This window comes from Cololabis saira, chromosome 21, assembly GCF_033807715.1.
Source record: "Cololabis saira isolate AMF1-May2022 chromosome 21, fColSai1.1, whole genome shotgun sequence".
Classification (NCBI taxonomy): Eukaryota; Metazoa; Chordata; class Actinopteri; order Beloniformes; family Belonidae; genus Cololabis; species Cololabis saira.
Window position 1 is genome coordinate 19,244,538 of NC_084607.1, and position 21,773 is coordinate 19,266,310.

General features: G+C 38.5%; 2 protein-coding genes across 2 annotated transcripts in view; both read left to right on the top strand.

The window, feature by feature from the left end:
• The window catches only part of coro7 (coronin 7), a 126,387-nt gene extending 114,152 nt beyond the window's left edge, over positions 1 to 12,235 (top strand). Inside the window, exons 10-28 of the mRNA XM_061712480.1 lie at positions 2,666 to 2,720; positions 2,901 to 2,958; positions 3,058 to 3,203; positions 3,307 to 3,405; positions 3,476 to 3,571; positions 4,916 to 5,075; positions 5,193 to 5,368; positions 5,470 to 5,578; positions 5,703 to 5,789; positions 5,954 to 6,096; positions 6,864 to 6,968; positions 7,248 to 7,333; positions 8,503 to 8,644; positions 8,739 to 8,828; positions 8,928 to 9,044; positions 9,153 to 9,288; positions 9,447 to 9,538; positions 9,682 to 9,768; positions 10,527 to 12,235. Of these exons, the coding sequence (XP_061568464.1) occupies positions 2,666 to 2,720; positions 2,901 to 2,958; positions 3,058 to 3,203; positions 3,307 to 3,405; positions 3,476 to 3,571; positions 4,916 to 5,075; positions 5,193 to 5,368; positions 5,470 to 5,578; positions 5,703 to 5,789; positions 5,954 to 6,096; positions 6,864 to 6,968; positions 7,248 to 7,333; positions 8,503 to 8,644; positions 8,739 to 8,828; positions 8,928 to 9,044; positions 9,153 to 9,288; positions 9,447 to 9,538; positions 9,682 to 9,768; positions 10,527 to 10,535 (1,993 nt within the window). The 3' untranslated portion in view covers positions 10,536 to 12,235. The remainder of the gene's footprint in view (positions 1 to 2,665; positions 2,721 to 2,900; positions 2,959 to 3,057; positions 3,204 to 3,306; positions 3,406 to 3,475; positions 3,572 to 4,915; positions 5,076 to 5,192; positions 5,369 to 5,469; positions 5,579 to 5,702; positions 5,790 to 5,953; positions 6,097 to 6,863; positions 6,969 to 7,247; positions 7,334 to 8,502; positions 8,645 to 8,738; positions 8,829 to 8,927; positions 9,045 to 9,152; positions 9,289 to 9,446; positions 9,539 to 9,681; positions 9,769 to 10,526) is intronic.
• A 1,243-nt stretch (positions 12,236 to 13,478) lies between these two features.
• Positions 13,479 to 18,363, top strand: pam16 (presequence translocase associated motor 16). Its single transcript, XM_061712483.1, has 5 exons — positions 13,479 to 13,613; positions 13,943 to 14,027; positions 15,573 to 15,709; positions 17,125 to 17,190; positions 18,184 to 18,363. Exons 1-5 carry the CDS (start codon positions 13,611 to 13,613, stop codon positions 18,268 to 18,270), a joined length of 378 nt encoding a protein of 125 aa, XP_061568467.1. The 5' UTR covers positions 13,479 to 13,610; the 3' UTR covers positions 18,271 to 18,363.
• Positions 18,364 to 21,773: the final 3,410 nt, after the last annotated feature.

The following is a 21,773-nucleotide window of genomic DNA, read 5'->3' on the forward strand; positions in this document are numbered from 1 at the left end:
AGGAAAGAGCAGGAGGAAAGGAGGAAGGAAGGGAAGAAAGAAAGAAAGAAAGAAAGAAAGAAAGAAAGAAAGAAAGAAAGAAAGAAAGAAAGAAAGAAAGAAAGAAAGAAAGAAAGAAAGAAAGAAAGAAAGAAAGAAAGAAAGAAAGAAAGAAAGAAAGAAAGAAAGAAAGAAAGAAAGAAAGAAAGAAAGATAGAAAGATAAATTCCCGTTGATGACAAACATGGCGGATCTGAGAGCGAGATAGATTCATAGTTACAAAGGTGGAGTTGAATTGTTATTTTTTTTATCGTCATTTTTATCGTTATCGGGATAAATGCCAGAAATTATCGTGATACATTTTTTAGTCCATACTGCCCATCCCTAATATCAATGTATAATCATGTGAAAGTACACTGGGATTTTGTGTATCGGGACATTAAAAACGTTGAGTATCTCCATTCCTATAAAACCAGGAGTTGAGATATTTGAGATACTGTTGGCAGTTTGCTGGTCTGGAGTATCCAGGAGTGTATTAACATAACTCCAGGAAGATCAGATTTTGGCAGTTTTTAAAGAAAAGCTATCATTCCTGTCCATTAATCTGGAAAGGATTCTAAGGCTGTTTTCAAACAATTTGATGTCCATTATTTCTAGTGAGAGAGATTATTCACATGTGGAAAATATTTGACAGTTGCCAATCTTTCCAGGGGTGGATGGTCCAGCAAGTTCACCCTTAGGTCAGACTCTGAAATGATTTGCAGATTTATAAATAAATGATAATAATAAACAAAAACACACACACAAGTGGGACTCTACAGGCTGCAGTTGGCATTTATGTATTCTTTTATCTTCTCTACCTTTCAGTGCTATCTCAGCTGTTACCGGGTGAGGGTGAGGGTAAACCATGGATAGGTCCATCACAGGACTCAGTTAGGGTCTTAAAGTTCATGACTGAAATATGGTTTGTTTTGAAAAGCTGTTCGATACAAAAAAATTAATTTGCAAACTTCTCCTAAACCAACTACGAAATCTCTGGAATAATATCCTTTAAATAGACAAGAGCAAAGTGGAGAATAATACACAGTGCCATGTGTGGTGAAAACCAAAAAACTGCACTTTAGCACAAATAACCTATCAGCTATCGAGCTTGTGGATCCAAACAAAGAAATGAAATGAGCGCTCAAGTAACAGTCACCAGGTGCAACATCATTTAAAGATGTCTTTTATGTCTGTGATGAAATATGGCTGAATAGAAACAAATGGAGTGTTGACATCGACCTTACTTTTACATCCATGCACAATTATGAGCCGGATTATTCCTGCCTTCTACAGTTTTGGAGGATACTGTTGCGTTCAACAAGGCCATAATGTTCTGGCAGTAATGTGCTCCATCACATGCATCAAGTGCTTGAGGCCTCACAGATGATGCCTGAGTAATAACCCAAATCACCCCCAACAACGAAATTGGCTATAAAAATGTAACAGAAGACTAAAAAGAAGATGACGCCAACATCCTTGTATTGGCCTTTTTTTTTTTTTTAGGTTTGTGTCTTATCCAGGACTTTTCTTGATATTTGAAGAAAGGAGGGAAAAAAAGAAAATATTGCAACTGGCATGCTATTTCTCTTTACAGTTTCGCCGACATGTCCCCACACAGTGAGCCCTTGCGTGTCACCGTGGGTCGTCACCGAACATACCCAAACTAAGTCTGTCATTATATAGTCATACTTGGAGGATTACATCACTGGTCTGCCAGTCTCGAGTGCCGTTGCCCTAGAATAGTACCGTTGCACAAGGTCATCATCATAACCCAATGGCTGGCGGAGCCTCTCTCCACTTCAAACAGCCTATCTCTGGCCTGTAATGTAAAGTGGTTAGATGTTGTCCTGTCTGTGGCCAGCCCTGGTTAAATCATGCTCCACGCTTCCTGTTGCTACTGTTGATGAAGGGAGAGGGGGAAGCTTTAAGAAAAGCCTGTGAGTCATTGAGGTGCGCAAAGAAAAGAGATTTTCCAGGGTTACGTATGTTGGCGCACGTACTTCCTGTCTGGTTACTACACCAGGTCGGACTTTTTCCTCGTTAAGTCCATAAAATGCTGCAGCCCTCAATCCTCTTAATTCAAATCATGAGCAAAGCCAAGTGACCTTGGGGCTTGTTCACGCTTGCATGGGTTAAAGTCTCTTTGACCTACAAAACAACGCTTTAGGGATATATTGTCAATTGATTAACACGTATATTTATCAGTCCAATTAGTAGCAGATTCACTGAAATTATAACAATTCCTGACTGTTGTTTTAGTTTCATGGACATGGTTTATTCTTCTGACTTTCTATCTCTGAATGGCATTTTACCTTTATTTAAAAACTTTTTTTTTTTTTGGTTTTTAAAATTTTGTCATGGGTATTGCGTCAAAATAAAAATTTTATGTCGTAAAAATACAATTTCATGTATTTTTATATATACATATATAAATCTAACAAATCTGAAACGGTAAACATCAGGTTCTCAAAGCATCCAGTCCTGCTTTAGTCTAAAATTGAGCGTACACCGCCATCTAGTGACATGTCAGAGATACCCGGGATTTGTAAGAAAAATAATAATTCTGTTATTTTAAGATAACTGAATTGAGTTTTTTCTGTTCCTGTTTTATTTTAACTCTATTTTTTGTCTTCTTTGTCTTCAGGATGCTGATACCACTGTTTGATGAAGACACTGCACTGCTCCTACTCACTGGCATGGTAACCCACAGATTCATGTGTTCAATTTTATTTTGTTTTGGGCAGCTTACATGCTAAGTTTTTATGTTGTAGCAGTTACTTATTATTTAAATGTTTTCCTTCTATGTTGACGATATCGTTGGTGTGAAGGCAAGTCCACTTGAAGTGATGGATGATTTTGTGCTGTTCTGTTTCTCATAGGGAGAGGCTGTGATCGATTGCTTTGAACTTTCTTCATCGGAGCCTTTCTTCACTCAAGGTAAAGCTTGGATTGCTCATGATCCGGTCTTTTGGTCATGATATTTTATTCACCCTCTTTTTATTATTAATTTTTTCCTTCCTTATGCCACATCTCTAGTGAGCCACTGTCTAACGGATGCCTCAACACGAGGGGTTGCCATGGTACCCAAGCACGCGCTGGATGTCATGTCCTGCGAAGTGATGCGTGTGCTTCAGCTGACAGACAGCTGCATTGTGCCAGTCAGCTACCAAGTCCCTCGGAAGGTACCGCAGACAGGGCAGCAGATTCATGACACATGCAAGTAATAAAGTTGTGTGCGAAGCTGTTTCAGTGTTTTCACTTGTGCTGTTGGTCTGTGTCCTGCAGACTTCAGGAAAAGAGTTTCATGAAGATCTTTACCCAGATACAGTGGGAGCAACTCCAGCCATGTCTGCTGAAGAGTGGTGGCAGGGCGGGAACAAGCAGGTAACCGATCCCTGATCCAGTTTGGTCGCTGCACAGCCAGCTCAGATATTTAACTGTTGTTTGTCTGTAGGTGGATAAAGTCAGCCTGAACCCAGACAAGCGGCCCAAACCACTGGCAAAGCTGGCACCTGCGAAGAAGAAACTGGCCAGTGAAGGGAGTAAAGATGTGCGAAACAAATTTATTAAAACTCTTTCTCTTTCTTCTTTTAAAGGGGACATATTATGGCATTTAATGTATATTTTAAACAGGCCTTGAATGTCTTAAAAACAATCTAAAGCTTGTTTTTTCTACATAAATCAGAAATCCAGCCTGTGGGCCCTGTCACTAGTTTTACCGCTTCTAAACCCTTTTTCTGTGCTCCATTCTAAGGGAAGGGGGGGGGGGTGATAATGAGGCTCTGTGCTGATTGGCTCCCTGAATGACGTGTAGCGGGGGAGGAGCATAAACCTCGCTCCGCCAGAGCAGCCCGAGCCTGTAAATAAATCACAACACTGAATTTTCACAAATGGCAACTTTATTGTTAAAAAAAATAAAATATGAGTTGTATATAAATAACATTTATGCACTATTTCAGCCGGATCTGTCTGGCGGATGCTGCGCGCCGGCCCCGCAACCCCACGCCGGGCGCCCGGCGTGGCTCTGGGGCGCATCGCCCGTTACCGGTGATCAAACCGACAGATTTCGCTGAAAATCTCGGAGGTTGAAGCTGATCTAGCCTGGGACGTACCCCATAAATCCCTGCTCCCAAAGCGGCTGGGAACCAGGAAGTAGGCTGGAGCAGTGCGCATCACCGCGGCTTTAACCGGGGAATCTGACCGATTCCGACCGGCCGGGACCGCAGGAACCCGCCTGGACTGGTAGCAGGGACTCCCGGGGACCGACCAGCGGAATTTCAGCCAGATCTGCCCGGCGGATGCTGTGCGACGGGCGCCCGGCGCACAGATCGGCTCCGGCCGGGGCGCATCCTCTGCGCATCGCCCGTTACCGGTGATCAAACCGACAGATTTGGCTGAAAATCTCGGAGGGTGAAGCTGATCCGACCTGGGACGGACCCCCGAGGACCCAGCTCCCAAACCACCCGGGAACCTGGATGATTTAACCCGGATCCGCTCCGCCGCGTCCGACTGGCTCAAGGAAGAACCGCTCCAGCCGGCGGAGAGAGCTGGTTGTGGGCGTGGTTTCAGCAGCGGAGGCTGAACCTCTGCGCCTACGTCACCCTAGGCGCAGATTTTAATCGGCTCAAAAAAAAACACGTGACACTGGGGGATTCTGTCCGGCGGGGGTCAGACACCTTGCAGAAATTCATGGTATTTTGTCACCCCTGTGCTGGCAGGGTGAGGGGAGACCACTTTATATATGTTAAAACAAGAAAAAACTTGTTTTTCATAATAGTTCCCCTTTAAATTGTTACTCCATATGGTTTTCTGATGCATCTCATTAATAAAATTACAAATTATGCATAGTGAGAGGGTTACAGTGAGAGCCCCCCTCCTGTTTTGTTTTGTGCAGGATCCCCCTCGTGGCTGCTCAACCTCCAGTAGTCCAGTGAGCACCCCCAGCAGCAGCGCTGCCCCATCCCGTTCTCCCTCCTCCACCTCCAGTCTCTCCTCAGGTTTCGTCCCCAGTCCGAGTCCTAGCCAGGGCATCAAGGCCATCCAAAACCTGCTGGGTAAAGATAAAAATCCCCCTACTTGAAATGTGTCATAACTTATGTTGGTGCCCGTTGTTTTTAGAACAATCTTTCCTTTTCAAAGTTTGCGTTCATACTAAGTTCTTATGTTTCAAGGACCAACGTCAAAGTTTCGCCATATCCAGGGCACCGTGATGCACCGGGACACGCATATCACCAACATACGGAACCTCAACCTAACAACACCCGGCGAGTGCGACGGCTTCTGTGTCAACCGCCAGCGTGTGGCGGTGCCACTTTCCATCTCAGGAGGCCAGATTGCCATATATGAGGTAAAGCAGCAGCTGAAAAAGGGTGCAAATATGTGGAACTGCGATCGGCCTCTGTTCTATATACCTCACTTTATATTCTATGGGTTGATTTTCCCTCTCAGCGCTCTCGGCCAGGCCGGCAGCCAGACTCAGACCTGCCCACCATCCAAAACTCTGTCAATGTGGCTGATTTTTCTTGGGACCCGTTTGATACACACAGACTCGCTGTTGGTGAGTGAATCCAGATGAGTCGTGTCCTCCCCACCCACCACCTATACTACTCGCCACATTCCTTGCACGCTTAATTCCTGGAGTGAGTATTCACCACACTTGTCTTCCTCTCTGATGACGGCAGCTGGAGATGATGCTAAGATCCGGCTGTGGCGGGTCCCGGAGGGCGGGTTGAAAGAGACTTTAACTGAACCTGAACTCATCTTGCGAGGTAGGTCCAACCCCATGAGGAACATACTGCTCAGTCAACCTATTTACAGTCCTGCGAAGCCACTAGAAGCAGCTCCAAGAACATTTTCAAGCATGAACCTTCAGGACTTCAATAAGAGCATGATGATGGGGAAGTAAATTTTAAACTTTTGTGACTCGTTCTAGGTCACACTGAGAAGATCTACTCAGTTAGGTTCCACCCTCTGGCCAGTGGGATTCTGGTGTCTTCATCCTATGATCTCACAGTCAGATTGTGGAACCTGGACAGTGGAGAACAGGTCAAACGTCTCACTGGACATGAGGACCAGGTGGGTGACCAAGAACCAAGCAACACCATAGACACGTTGAAATCGAAACTCAGAAAACCGGTTAAATAGATGTTCAGTCTATGTTTAAACCGTTTCCAAGGACAGGATGTTTCATACAGTCCAGTGTTGATTGTTTGGACAAGTGATCTGAACTTTAAGCACACTAAAATAAATGAGCTGATAGTTTTACTGGAGTTTCATCTTTTTTTTTTTTTTTATTAACATACAGTGCAAACAACGGCAAAAGACGACATCAGTGTGTGTGTGTGTGTGTGTGTGTGTGTGTGTGTGTGTGTGTGTGTGTGTGTGTGTGTGTGTGTGTGTGTGTGTGTGTGTGTGTGTGTGTGTGTGTGTGTGTGTGTGTGTGTGTGTGTGTGTAAATAAGGTGATGAAAGTAGATACATAAATTGACAATATTAATTCAAGAGTAAATAAGTTAAACAAATAAATAATTATCATTGAGAGTGGTGTAGCACGATATAATATAAATATAGCATAATAATATAGTAATATCCTAATATAACATAATTTTTATAAAATATTATAACATACAACCAAATGATATCACCATACTATTATATATAACAATATAATAATACTATAGTTTAACATCCCATGAGATTTCCTAACTTAATATAATACACTATGAAACAATATATCATGATAATGCCAGGAATGATTATTAGAGTTAGAATTGGTAGATTATGTATTGCAATGAGGGGTGAGGTCAGACCGGGGCGTTTCATCTTTGTCCTCGTCTCCCCCAGGTCTTTGGGATGGCCTGGAGCCCAGATGGCAAGCTCCTGGCCACAGTTTGCAAGGATGGGAAAGTTCGGATTTATGACCCTCGCAAGTCCGCTGAACCTGTGCAAGTATGTCAGGCACAATGTGCACTTTGGTAACATACAACCATAAATAAACACAGGATCTGCCCCTTGTTTCACATTCCAAAAAATGATAACAAGATATTAACATTTTGAAATGAAAATGTCTGCTACATTATATATAAAACTGAAAATCAGTCTTATCACGTGTTTTATTGGAATCGCTGCTTTTTAAAAGCATTAAGACCCAAACAAGTTACACCTTACATTAAAGCGCTGCTTATTTGTTTGTTTTTTCTTTATTTTTGTGGTTGTTGTGTTTCCCAGGAGGGTCCAGGTCCTGAGGGCCACAGGGGAGCTCGTGTGGTGTGGGTGTGTGACGGCAAGTACCTGTTGGTGTCAGGATTTGACAGGTACTGCAAATGATTAAGGATGTGTTACTTGTTAAAACCTCAGGCATCATGGACTTCCTATACAAAGTGAAAATCTGTCTTGGTCCTTGGTTTATTTGTTTCTTTAATTGGATCCCCATTAGCTGCACCAGAGTGGCAGCTACTCTTCCTGGGCTCCACACACAACAAAACATCACATAAGACACAATAAATCAACAAAACTACACATAAACACAATAAGACATCAACAAAACATCACATAAGAGACGATAGATAACATGTCTGACAAAACAATAAAAACAAGTAAAGCAAACATACAAAACAATGCAAGACATAAAAACAAAACATAAAAACAAACGGTATAGGCTTCAAATTAAAACAAACTAAAGTACACTAAAACTAACCATCACAATACATTAAACTATATCCCATCTAATTTGAGTATGTGTGTGAGTATAATTACAGTATATAATAATAATAATAATAATAATAATAATAATAATAATAATAATAATAATAATAATAATAATACTGTTAGCAGTGTGAGTACAGTGTGTGAATATTTATAAATACAGGTTAAATGATCAGTGAATGGGGGTAGGACTAAATAAGTTTACACTTCTTCTTACTCCTTTTTTGGCACATTTAAATCAAAATAGCAAGTTTTAAAGGATGAAATTCTTAGTTTTTTTGTTGTTTTCTTAAACTTCTCATGAAGTGTTGTTTTTTTTTTTTACATGTACAATTCCCTCACATTTAGATAACATTTGGATTCAAATGAATGTGTTTTTTAAACAGTCTTTTAAAACTTGCCTTAGTCGGTGCTTCAATAATCATAATTGGCAACTTGTTCCACACGGAAAGAGCCCGATATATTCTAGACCTCCAGACTGAATCTGTTCTGGGTTTTGGTTTCACTAAAGAACCTCTGGTAGCCTGCCTGGTATTGTAACTATGCTGATCTCTTACATAATGTAGTTGTGAATACAGACGGTTTAGTTGTTTGCTGTAGAAGATGTTTCTGAAAAAAAACATTAAGTTACAAGCCAACCTCTCCTAGACTCTGAGCCAAGAGAGACTGGCATGCAAACTTTCAGTACTCTGTCTCATTCCTGATGGACAGCTTGGTGATCTTAATGCAGATAACTTGCTGTTGTCAGGGCAACTGATGTGTGTTTTCTTGCTCCTAGTCGCAGTGAAAGAGGACTGTACCTGTACTCTGCGGGCTCCCTGTCCGCTGGGACCGTAGCCAGCACCCCAGTAAACGTCTCCCCCTCTACACTGATCCCTCACTACGACCCTGACACCGGCGTTGTCATTCTCACTGGAAAAGTAAGCACATGAGAGACAAAATATTGCTCTGATTGAGAGATAACTTGTCATTGTTTCACAAGATACACAAATTAAATATGAATTTCTTTTTTAGGGGGACACCAGAGTGTACATTTATGAGCTGGTCCCTGAGGAGCCATACTTTGTTGAATGCAGCAGTTTTAACTCCCCTGAGCCTCATAAGGTACCAAGCTGACGCCGTCTCCCTCTTTTAACAGTCCATCGAGGGGGCGTGGGGAGAAAAAAAGGGAGTTTGATATCTAACTCAAATATCTGTCTGCAGGGATTGGCCTTTTTGCCTAAGACAGAGTGCAACGTGCGTGATGTGGAGATAGCTGTGGCGCTGATGCTGACCAAAACAACCGTAGAGCCAGTGGCTTTCAGAGTGCCCCGGGTCAAAGTGAGCCAACTCTGCCACCTTGTGGACTCATGGGAACACTGCACATCTTTTTTTTCCTTATAATTCAGAGTGTACAAATGTCAGTGTATGCCTGCTTTGTGTTTTCAGAAAGAGTTCTTCCAGGATGACGTGTATCCTGACACAGAGGTGTGGTGGGAACGCGCACTGACCGCCTCGGCCTGGCTCTCCGGCTCTGACGGCCAACACAAGAAGATCAGCGTGAAGCCTAAAGACATGACGCCAGGTGCAGATGCAGACATTTACTATGTGGCTCCATGCCCAACTGAAATAGCTCTCAGCTTCCAGCTAAATGCTTCCTCCGTAGTCTGCATGTCAATACTGGTCATGTTGTGGTGTGTTTCTGTGCTTCATGGGGGGGGCTTGTGTGTGTGTCTTTCACAGTGAGTGAGGCCCCTAAAGAGGCTCCAGTGAGGAAATACCTGCCTTCCTCTGTTTACTTAGAGGAAAAAACTGATGAGCAGAAAAAAGAGGAGGTCAGGCGTAGTTTCAGTAATGTTCTGGTTTTCTTTCATTAGATACAAGTGAAAATATCCATGCTAATAATTAAAAAACAAGGAAAGCATGTGTGTGCTTGCATGATATATTCACACTGAGCATATGTGTCTGTTTGACTCAGCTGCTGACCGCTATGGTGGCTAAGCTGGGGAACATGGACGACCCGCTGCCGCAGGAATCCTTCCAGGGGGTCGACGAAGACGAATGGGTCAGTTTTACTGTCACTCAGTTAATATTAGATGGTGAAGTCAATGAAATGACAGTTAACTTCTTACTGGTTTTATTGGTATATTGGTGAATCCTGCACACTGTTTTGCTATCTGCATTGATTCTTGTTTATATGTGTGCGTATACAGGACTGTCTCAGAAAATTAGAATATTGTGATTTATTGTAATGCAATTACAAAAACAAAAATGTAATACATTCTGGATTCATTACAAATCAACTGAAATATTGCAAGCCTTTTATTATTTTAATATTGCTGATCATGGCTTACAGCTTAAGAAAACTCAAATATCCTATCTCAAAAAATGTGAATATTCTGGGAATCTTAATCTTAAACTGTAAGCCATATTCAGCAATATTAAAATAATATAAGGCTTGCGATATTTCAGTTGATTTGTAATTAATCCAGAATGTATGACATTTTTGTTTTTTTAATTGCATTACAGAAAATAAAGAACTTTATCACAATATTCTAATTTTCTGAGACAGTCCTGTATATATGTATACATATATATATATATATATATTATACACACAGTACATATTTCAGTAGCGCTGTTGCATAGCCCTAAAAGCATTCATAATAAAAAGATCCAGACACTTTTGTTATTTTTGTTGTTGATGAAATATAGTAGAAAGGTTAATGTCGTCACAGTCAGACAGAACGGACAATAAGACCCTAGGGGGTGTTACAGATTTCACTAATGTACTGTTGTTTACTTTGATTCTCTGTCATTCAGGATGATTAAGGAGGACATGATCTTTGGTTGAGTCATGGTGCCAACAGCTCAGCGCCATGTTGCCATTCGTGTCTGTGAACGTGTACATCCTCCCGGTTTTATCAGCAAGAACTTGAGCCTAATGAACATGTAAAAGCACAATGTGAAAATCCTCAATCACAATGATGTCTTTTTATGCCCTCTGATTTCATTACTGATTGTCGAGGTTTCAGGAATCAAATCTGGCTGTCTGGGATTATTTTAACATCATAGTGTGTGTGTGTGGGCGGGGTCGGTGTGTGTTTTAAATGTATACACCATTGTGAGAAAAATCTGACTAATTCTCAGTACAACATTAATAGTAGTTAATAGTCAAACATATCTGGTCGTTTTTGAATATGCATGACTAAAATCACAGACCATCCCAGCAATAATATTTCTGCTTTATTCTGCTTTATTCTTCATTCTTTATTCTTGTTTTATTTTACTCCAGTTTACACTGACAACAAAAGTCCCATCTGAGTATTTTAACTTTGCATCTCTTGCTCTGTGGCGTGTGGTTGTGGTTTCACACTGGTGCATCCTGAAATCAAAGCAAGACTGGCTGCATTTAAGATATGAGGATACCATGCTGTGAACTGTCGTCTGCAAAGTTACATTTGCACATTTACTTCCACAGTGGACCGCTGTTTCTAAAAATGTAACATGCCACAAAAAAAAGAAAGAAAGAGAGTGAATGATGTGTTTGAAAATGATTCAAATGATTTAGAAACAGAACAACCTTGTCTTCCACTTCCGTGAGACAGAGCATCTAAAATGACTGTATCTTGCTACTGTAATGTGTTCTGATGTCTTGGTCTGCATGGCTGAAAAACAAAACTGTTAAGTTTAAGCAGCAACAAAAAACCAGGTTAAAACAGGGTCACCAGTATTCATGTTTGGCCATGAACTGGGATTTCTAAACACAAACAGTATGCTCAGTTCTCTTTTTTAAAGCCAATATGAGACTAAAATGCCATTTTGAAATAATGTTTTACTGTATTTGTACCAGTTTTTATTTAGTTTGTTTCTCCATCCAGGAACATAACTTGGGGTCAAAGATGTTTTAAAAAAAATTTCTTTATGCATTTAAAGCCAAACTATCTGTGTCTTGATATGTTAGAGGGGCCTTTTTATACTATGAGTTTTCTTTTTTCATTTGTTTACTGGCCAGTTTATGACTTATGTTGGTGTTGAGGCGGTATTATGGGTAGTCCTCACTAAATGGCAAATTTTTCTGATCTAACTTGAACTGTTAGTACGTTTTCACGGTATTAATTAAACAGCATAGTATTAATAGTTTACAACAAAGCCATTAACAGCCATAGTGTAGTCTACTCAGGGCTACAGTTATCTGGGATTATACAGTTAAGTCTTAAATTATCCGGGTTTGATCCAAATTGTCCAATTGTCAGCGCCCCCTGGCGGACGGAGCGGATTCACCTTTTTATTGATGAGGTTGTAGTATTGAATGTCTGGCAGGTGTCATCAAGGATTATTTGATGTTTACAGTACATGCTTGTGATTAAAAAAAATGCCATTCCTTGTTGTATTTGGACTCAATTAACTTGTCATCATTGTACTAAAAATTAAATTTTATACAGTGTGTAAAGCTTTGGTGTTTTCTTCCTGTCTGTAGAGTTTAGTGGACTTTTTCACTGTTGTCTTGCAATAAACACCTTTTCAACTAATTTCCTGTTCCTGTGGAATTCATTTGATGAATACACCCAATGAGGCTGTCAGTTAATGCTTGGCATCTATTTTTCTTGATAGAGAATTTTTATTTCATTAGGGACTTATAAAAATAAACAAATCTATCGAATTGTTTAGAAACATGGAAAAGTGAAGACACAAAAGCACAATTTTTTCTAAGACTTTTCAAGACATAGGGCACTGAAAGTCAGGGAATGTGTTCTTTATGATGGTTCTAGGTCATTTCCATCATGATTCTCTCCAGTAATCAACAATCATGGTCTTAGAAAAGGGAATTTATTCACATATGCAATTGAGACTTTTTTCTGTGACAGATATTGATCCAGCTAGTACCAGCGTAAAGTCCAGTGTGTTATACTTTCAAAATAAAGCAACCAAAGCAAATAAGCATATTTAGATTTTCACTAGTGAATTCAGTTTTGAAACAACAGCTTTAAAAAAAATATCCATGATAATAATGTAGATATTAATTTTAATTTTGGATTTTATTGAATTGGATTGTCCTTTATTCCTCCCTCAATGGGGAAATTCTCTTTGTGAAGCAGCAGTACACTCAACACACACATGCAGCGAAAGGGTAAAATATATATATATATATATATATATATATATATATATATATATATATATATATATATATATATATATAATTACAAATATAAACAGTATATACATTGGAATGAAAAAAAAGTAGTGCAAAACAAGAGTCATATACTGTATATACAGGACTGTCTCAGAAAATTAGAATATTGTGATAAAGTTCTTTATTTTCTGTAATGCAATTAAAAAAACTAAAATGTCATACATTCTGGATTCATTACAAATCAACTGAAATATTGCAAGCCTTTTATTATTTTAATATTGCTGATTATGGTTTACAGTTTAAGATTAAGATTCCCAGAATATTCAAATTTTTTGAGATAGAATATTTGAGTTTTCTTAAGTTGTAAGCCATGATCAGCAATATTAAAATAATAAAAGGCTTGCAATATTTCAGTTGATTTGTAATGAATCCAGAATGTATGACATTTTTGTTTTTGTAATTGCATTACAGAAAATCACAATATTCTAATTTTATGAGACAGTCCTGTATATGGTACGTGAAAAGTGTTTGTAATTTTCAGGTTGAAGTTAATTTTATTGAGAAATGGTGCAGTTAGACTCCCCCACCAGCAGGGGTCAGTGTGAAAACCAGACCGATGTCTAACTGAGTTGTCCTGAGTTTTGTCGTGTTGCGGCTCCCTGAACTTTGACCCTTCGGTAACCTTCAGTGAGCAAATGTGGGGAAACTTTTATTATCTCCGGTGGAACCAGAAGCCCTAAACCGGCGTGGAGATACTGTAGTCATATGCAATGGTAAGGAAATTAACTGTAGTCGTTTAAATTGTCGCATTATCATTGTTGATCTTGATTTAATGGTAGCATTAGCAGAGCAGGAGGTGTATGGTCTTTTTAATTACATAAGACACATGTCTCTTTTCCTCCTCTGGTTTGTCTTATTGAAGAACAAATGTATCATGATGTAAGGTGCGCTTGAAAAGGACGCTAGTTTAGTCCAGCAGTTTGACGTACACAGCCTTACAATGTGATAACGATTCTATTACTGAATATAACTGTAATTGAACTGATGACAGTCATGACTGCTGTGATCAACCTCCCATGCGTGTTTGTTTATTCCTTTGCAGGCTAAATATCTTGCACAGATCATAGTGATGGGAGCCCAGGTGGTGGGACGAGCGTTTGCACGAGCTTTACGACAAGAATATGCAGGTAGGAAACACGAAACACCTGTCTGTCTGATAACATGTCAAACATCCTCTGATGCTGGAGTCTTTAACTGGATTTGATTGGATTTTTTGTACATGTAAAAAACAACACTTCAAGAGAAGTTAAGAAAACAAAACAAAGAATTTCATCCTTTAACACTTGATATCTTAATTTACATGTGCAAAAAAGGAGTAGGAAGAAGTGTAAACTTATTTAATCCTACCCCCATTCACTAATCATTTAACCCGTATTTATAAATACTCACACACTGTATTCACACTGCTAAATAACATTATTATATTATTATTATTATTATTATTATTATTATTATTATTATTATTATTATTATATACTGTAATTATACTCACACACATACCTATACATACACATAGTTGAATATTTCTATATATTTGTACACACATGCCCATATAAATATTTATATAAATATACTTATTTACACTATACTGTCTCTATTAACTGCATCTGCTCTATATCTATGTATATATTTACTTACACACACACACACACACACACACACATATATATATATATATATATATATATATATATATATATATATATATATATATATATATATATATATATACCTATACATACGCATACACCCATACATACCTACATATATATACAGGACTGTCTCAGAAAATTAGAATATTGTGATAAAGTTCTTTATTTTCTGTAATGCAATTAAAAAACTAAAATGTCATACATTCTGGATTCATTACAAATCAATCGAAATATTGCAAGCCTTTTATTATTTTAATATTGCTGATTATGGCTTACAGCTTAAGAAAACTCAAATATCCTATCTCAAAATATTAGAATATCATGAAAAAGTATACTAGTAGGGTATTCAACTAATCACTTGAATCGTCTAATTAACTCGAAATATCTGCAAGGGTTTCCTGAGCCTTGAAAAACACTCAGCTTGGTTCAGTAAACTAAATCACAAGTATGTGGAAGACTGCTGATCTGACTGCTGTCCAGAGGACCATCATTGACACCTTCCATCAGGAGGGGAAGACACAAAAAGAATTCTCAAAGAGCAAGTTGTTCACAGAGCGCAGTAAGCACATCCACAAAAAGTTTGTTGGAAGGGGGAAATGTGGCAGGAAACGCTGCACAACCAAGAGAGATGACCGCAGCATTGAACTTTATCACAATATTCTAATTTTCTGACACAGTTGTGTGTATATATACACATGCATACATACACATATAATTAGCTGCCCATTTCTGTATATATATATAAACAAATCTACCCATTCACCCAATAGTGTCATCTGCAGGCCCCTAAAAGCCGCTAAACCCCTTCCTCTTTGTACCATGTGAAAATCATGTTTTTATATTTGTTTTTAAACTGGTTAATTTAATTTTCTTACGCATTAAATGCTGCCAGCTTTTGGAGCTTATCTAAACATTTGGACTGTTAACACTTGCAGGAATCTTATAATCACTAATGAAACCAGATTGGCATCTTTTTTTACAGTAGATGGTGTTTATGTGTGTTGTCTTTTCTCCCAACAGCAAGTCAGGCGGCGGCGCAAGCCCGGGGTCGTTCAGGTCAGCAGTCTGCTGCAGCCTCCAGCATCACTGGGATGAGCCTGCAGGAAGCCCAGCAGATCCTCAACATCTCCACTCTCTCTCCCGAGGAGATCCAGAAGGTAAAACCACCTGGAATGTCACTTATGGGTCACAGTGGTGACAGGTTTTATAAGGTGGCTCTTGTTTTGTTTTTTATTATGTGCTCGTTTGCTTGAATTGCATCAGTGGTTTAACACGGATGTTACGGTGAATATGTATGTCACATCACAAAAAGATTGCATGTACGTCCTTGTATACAGAACAAAGACATATTTTTAGTCAGCTTTCCTGTCTGACTTTTCAGATGATGACTGGATCAATTTTGATTTGCTGTTAGTTTTGGTTGGAATCGGGGAAAAATACAAAAAAAAAGTTCCTATAAATCTTTTCAATGTGATTCATTTCAGATACCATGTAATTTTATTAACCGAAATCCCAACTCTTTTTATGTTGCTATAAAAGCCAGCATAGACAGGTATTCATTACTGGTTTGGAAATTCCTGCAGTTGGACAGGAGTTGTTGGACTGAGCCAACTATCTGGCATTAACAATATGGTATATATAGGTTATAGGCTGGAAAATGTGACCAGGAAAACTGTACCATTTTTATTATTCAAGGCTTCAATTTTCTGACTAAATCTAAAACATGATGATAAATTGAAAATGTTGGATTTCACTATGTTTGTAAAGATCTGGAGTTTTGGTTCTCTAAAATGTATTTTTTATTTAATGCATTTCTTTATTTTTTTTAATGTTTAATTAGTTATTTAATAATAATAGAAATGAAACGTAAAACACTGGCACTGGAACAGTACTCAGTATCAGCCGATACCCAAGGCCCTGGTATTGGAGTCGGAAAGAAAAAGCTGTTTTCGGAGAAACTCTAGAAGCCACATTAAAACAGAAGCACTTTTTTGACACTGAATATTCTGGCTTTCGACTTATTTAACAATACTAACATTGATCTAATGTATGACATCTGTATGAGGAGGTTTGGCAGCAGTTTCTTCAGTGTTTATCCTAACGCCACAGTCTGTTTCATCAGTGACGACAGCCTTTTTGCACCTTATTTAAATTAATTGATCTATATCCTTCGTACATTGAACATCAACCAATTACTAAATGATTGTAAAACACAAGTCTTACTTCTCAATCCAGTCATTTCATTGGCAAAACAGAAAAAACAAACTAAACTATCAGGATGTTTATCAGGAAACTGACTGCAACACTATTACACATGTAGTACATATAGTGCTTTTTTTTCCTCTCGTGGGAAACAACCATTTTCACCAAACAAATAATAAGATGATATTGCAATCCGAGTCTACAGTATACCAGGGACCTGTACTTCTGTTTATATAAAACAGTGAGGCATTCATGTCCCTTATGTTTAATTCTTAGTTATTAGAACTTCCATTAGTATTTGTCCTTGTTGATATTTTAAAAGATGCTCAAATGCTTAACTCTAACAATTGTTATTTTTTTTCTCCCCCAGAGCTACGACCACCTTTTTAAAGTCAATGACAAGGCAGTAGGCGGTTCATATTATCTACAATCAAAAGTAAGTATTCTTGTCTGTAGAAGCTTTATTTTAATTAGCTGTATTCAGTCATTTTCAAGTCTGATAGACAGTTAAGGTACATGTATTTGTGGATAGATAGATAGATAGATAGATAGATAGATAGATAGATAGATAGATAGATAGATAGATAGATAGATAGATAGATGTGTGTGTATATATTAAATCATATTTCAAGAATACCTATTTTATGTATGTAATGTACTCATTGACATGATATTTGAAGTTGTCTTTCGCCAATACTTTCTATTTGGTCATTTGCTACGAGTGTAAATAATCAGAAAACCTGACTCATAACACCATTGTGTTGCTATTGTGTTTCACAGTAACAAGAACAATTAATCTTTTGTCGAAAAAATGCCTCAATGAATTTGTGTGATTGTTTAAAATGAGTCCGCTTTGCATTTTATAGAACTGACTCATATAAATCAGTTTGTCTTGTTGCCACACTTTAATTTTTCAGATTTTACAAATATTTTATTATAATTGAAAACTTTTATTTCATGAAAATGATTGTGTCAAATGCTGATCAGCTTTAATACCATTTGAGATGTCAGAATACTTTCAGTCTCAGTTCTTTAAAATGTCTTTAAGAATGAGGCGCATTGAAACTGCAGATTCCTCCAAAAATATAAACCAATGGTCTGAATTTGCTCAACATAATTTAGTATTATTTACAAAGAAGTTAACAGTCTGTTGTGCTGAACCATTTAAAAATTACTTGACAATAAATAACAAGAAAATGTGTTTCACTGTCTCATCACATGTGGTAAAACCTGGGACAGGTACAGGTTTCCTTTTTTAAAAAAAAAAAAAAAAACTGATCTGATTCACTGATTTAAACTTTGTTATTATTATTATTATTATTATTATCATCATAATTATTATTATCAGTGCCAGCATTAAAAGACTCAGCACATAACTGTTGAGCATCATCCTGTTCTCAGCCTCTGCTGTTGCTTGTCGTGTGTCCAGGTGGTACGAGCTAAAGAGCGTCTGGACGAGGAATTAACTATTAACACACAAGAAAAACAGCAGTCACGGCAGAATACGGAAACATGAAGGACGAAAGCCCGCCTGTCCGTCGCTCCATGTCCATCCTTCCCTCCATCCTCTGTAAATTATATCCCAATAAAAGCCTTCCTCTTTTCTTTAGTCTGTGGCATTTTTTTTGACAGTGAATCTTGGTTATCTTCTTAAATTGTTTTTTTTTTTTTATAATAATAATAATAATAATAATTGCTTGTGACTCTTAATATGCTGAAATGCTGCTATAATTTTGAAGTGCTAGAAACTGATGAAACCTGCATCTTTTTTCTTGTAAATAAAAGCATATGATTCTTTGTATTTAGAAGAATTGTAACACTGAATCTTATTCTGTATTATCTTCTTTAATTCATATATTTCAGAAAGTAATGAAATCACACATATCAAATGCAACTTTATTAAACATTTTTCTTTTCATTGACATTATCAATATCGTAATAAAATTCCTCTAAAACAGGAGAACACGGCTATCTTGTACCAACTGGAGACTTTCACAACTCTAAAATTCTGCATGTTCATCTACAGAACATGATGTCAGGAAAATATAGTTTCATATAATCATTTGATTTTCATATAGTGTATAGCTTCTGCATTTACCTATGATAAAAAGGCACTTGGAAAAATTAAAATACTGACATAATATCTCACAAATGTGCAAAAAATAACTTGGAACAGGCCTTGTTTGGCCTTAGTCTTATCATTAACCCTTTGTGCAACACTGTGGCACTTTAAACAAATGTAGCCCCTCACGATGACTTAGTAAATTTTTCTGTGTCCTGCATCTCAGCTTTGCTTTACGTAATATTAGCTGAGGTTCACTTTAACATCCTCAAGCACGTACCACTTCTATAATATTAAATGGGGGGAAGAGACTTTAAATCCAGGTATTTTAGACATTTTCACAATTACTCTTGGTTCCCAAACACTTGATAAAAAAATGCTTTGCACAAATGAAAAAAAAAAAAAAAAAAAAACTGTGACAGAATCCCCAAATCTATACACTCTACGAGGAGAGGAGAAAGTGCAGTTTAATACAGGCTGAGCTCAAAGGGTTAATGGATCAATCAGCTTATTTATTATTGAAATAAACGTGTGGACCCTGCGAGGATCCGTGTCATTTTCAGATTTCTGCTGCCACGCTGAGTCACTGTCCCTGGCTTCGACCAGCAGAGGAGAGACAGGCGAACTGAGGAGGAAGAGTAGAGCCGCCACATCTGTGGGTTTCACTGTTGCCATGGAAACCGTGTCTGGCTTACTTAATGGCTGTTTCTGATGACATCACATGCCAGCGTTGTCCATTCTTGGCAGAAGATTATTTTAATACTTTTGAGGCAGAAACACGGGCAGGGACAGTTATGCGCTTCAGATTGCTGTTAGTACGGCTGTTTAATGTGCTTTAGATATCTTTTCGTAAAAAGCTTTGCAGCCACAAGGAGGAAGACTTGAGCCTTTTGGGTTTAATCTAAGAAAAAAAAAAAATCTCAGGGGCAGGGAGAGTTCAGTGGCCTATTTTTCTGCAAACTGGTACGTCTGTGAGCGGCTGCCACCCTGGGCACAGCCAGCCGGTGACTTCAGAGCTGAAAGGCCCATTTGCAGGGTAGGTGGCCAGATGGAGAGCGGCAGCGCACCACAGCTTTCCTCTGCCTCTCTTCCTCTGCTGGCAGACGGCCTCTGGCCTCCTCTCTCCCTGTTGCCTCACCATCCACTTCTCTTTGCTCTCACACTCTCCCCTAATGGAGTTAAAATAACCCAAGATCATTTTGTATTGGGAGGCTAACTTGATACAGTGTAAGAAGAACCTTTTCATCTTTGATGTATTTCAAACACCAAAGTGCTTGTCAGGGAGGAATGTGATATCATGTGGCCCACTGGACGTGCACATAAATCATATTCAACCCTCAGAGCAGCGGTCTCAACTGTTTCAATCCTTATTTCTAACCCTGAATCAGATTGTGCAACCCTGGTCTGTACTTGTCCTGTAACCCATAAAAATTGCTAGAAAGTATAAAGGGCATTTCATGTGAGGTCAAAGAGAATTTATCTTCGTTCTAAGTTTTATTTTGTTGCCATAACATGTCCGGTTTAGGACAAATCGAAAGAAAAGTGCTTGGCTCTTATGAGAAAATGGTGCTTAATTATTTCTATAATAATTCATGGATGTAATGTGACATTTTCAGGTGACTTGTAGTTAAAAACAAATGGTTTTAATGTAAGGAGTAAAGCCACTGACAATTTTGCTCATTCACTTATAATTTCTCCAATTAGCCAAGTCATTTTCTCCCCATAGTTAGCAATAACATAATACAACTTTTGTACAATTATGGGTTTAATTTTAGGTGTGTGCAAACTTATTCAAGCCATTGTGTTGATTAATGGCAATAGTTTTATTTATTCAGTTTGTGCCATTTGCCTCAAATAATACCACTCATGGTATCAAAGCTGCAAGTGTAAACACAAAAGTGTTTTCGTAACAAAATAATAAAAGGTATTTCTCTCTTTTTTTAGAAAATAGTTTGGTTAAAACTTTTACAGTATGTCTTGACTCATTTTGAAAGCTTGTAGAAAATAACGTGTTCTAATGAGCCTTAATCAAACCCCAAACTAGCATCATGATCCATGTGATAATTGTAAACCTGACCGAGCATCCCCCTCATTGAAGGACCGTAAGACGGACCCACCCGGACCTCAGGTCAGCAACCACTGCCCTGGACGATCCCCCAAATCTTTGCTCCGCTCTCTTGCTTCAACTCCTCAAAAAAGACTCGTACCTGACAGCAGAAAAACTGATTGCCGAGCAGCCGTCGCAAAACACAAGAAGCAACTTCAACATCACAAAGAAATGTCTCGTCTGAGCAAAAATAATGACAAAATAATAAAACAGCAATAAGTGAACAAAATCCCCCTTTAAAATAGTGATAGAAAAGAAAACATCCCACATAAGCAGAGCAGGAGAGGAGCGATCTCGACCTAGCGGCGGAATGTTGTCACCAAACTCTCCTGCTCCTCTTCCTCTCTTGTGGTGACATGGCAGACTAAGTCACACATACATGAGCGGCACAAGCCTGGAATGACCCCCGAACAAAACACTGCGGAGAAGTGGAATGAGAGCAAACCGTCTTGACTCTAACGTTACATTTCATAAAACAGTATAGTTTGTAGTAAGTGCATGTTGACTGCTTAATCGAACCATGAGAAGAAGTTTCCCAGAAGTTTTCGCTTCTTTTTTTTTTTTTTTTTGCCCCTTTGGACAGAATAAAATGAGGCAGTTTGCAACAGTGTGGCTTCCTTGTCAGTCCAGCTGTAAGCAACACTGACTGCCATATACCCCCCTCTGTGTGCACAATAAAGACATCCCAGTTGCCCTCAGTACTCGAGTTGTAAAAAAAAAATCAGGGGGGATGGTGGATTTTATCATATGGGGACAGATAATTTGTGCTGATTACAAATAATATAATATATTACAAATAATAGCACTGACCAAAGCACCTGCAGAAATACTGCAGAACGACATAGCAGCA

Bases quoted from the DNA above. Each gene is read 5' to 3' on its own strand.
- pam16 (XM_061712483.1), top strand. The intron at 15,710-17,124 runs GTAAAACCACCT...TTTCTCCCCCAG, and splicing joins CTCCCGAGGAGATCCAGAAG to AGCTACGACCACCTTTTTAA. The intron at 17,191-18,183 runs GTAAGTATTCTT...TCGTGTGTCCAG, and splicing joins CATATTATCTACAATCAAAA to GTGGTACGAGCTAAAGAGCG.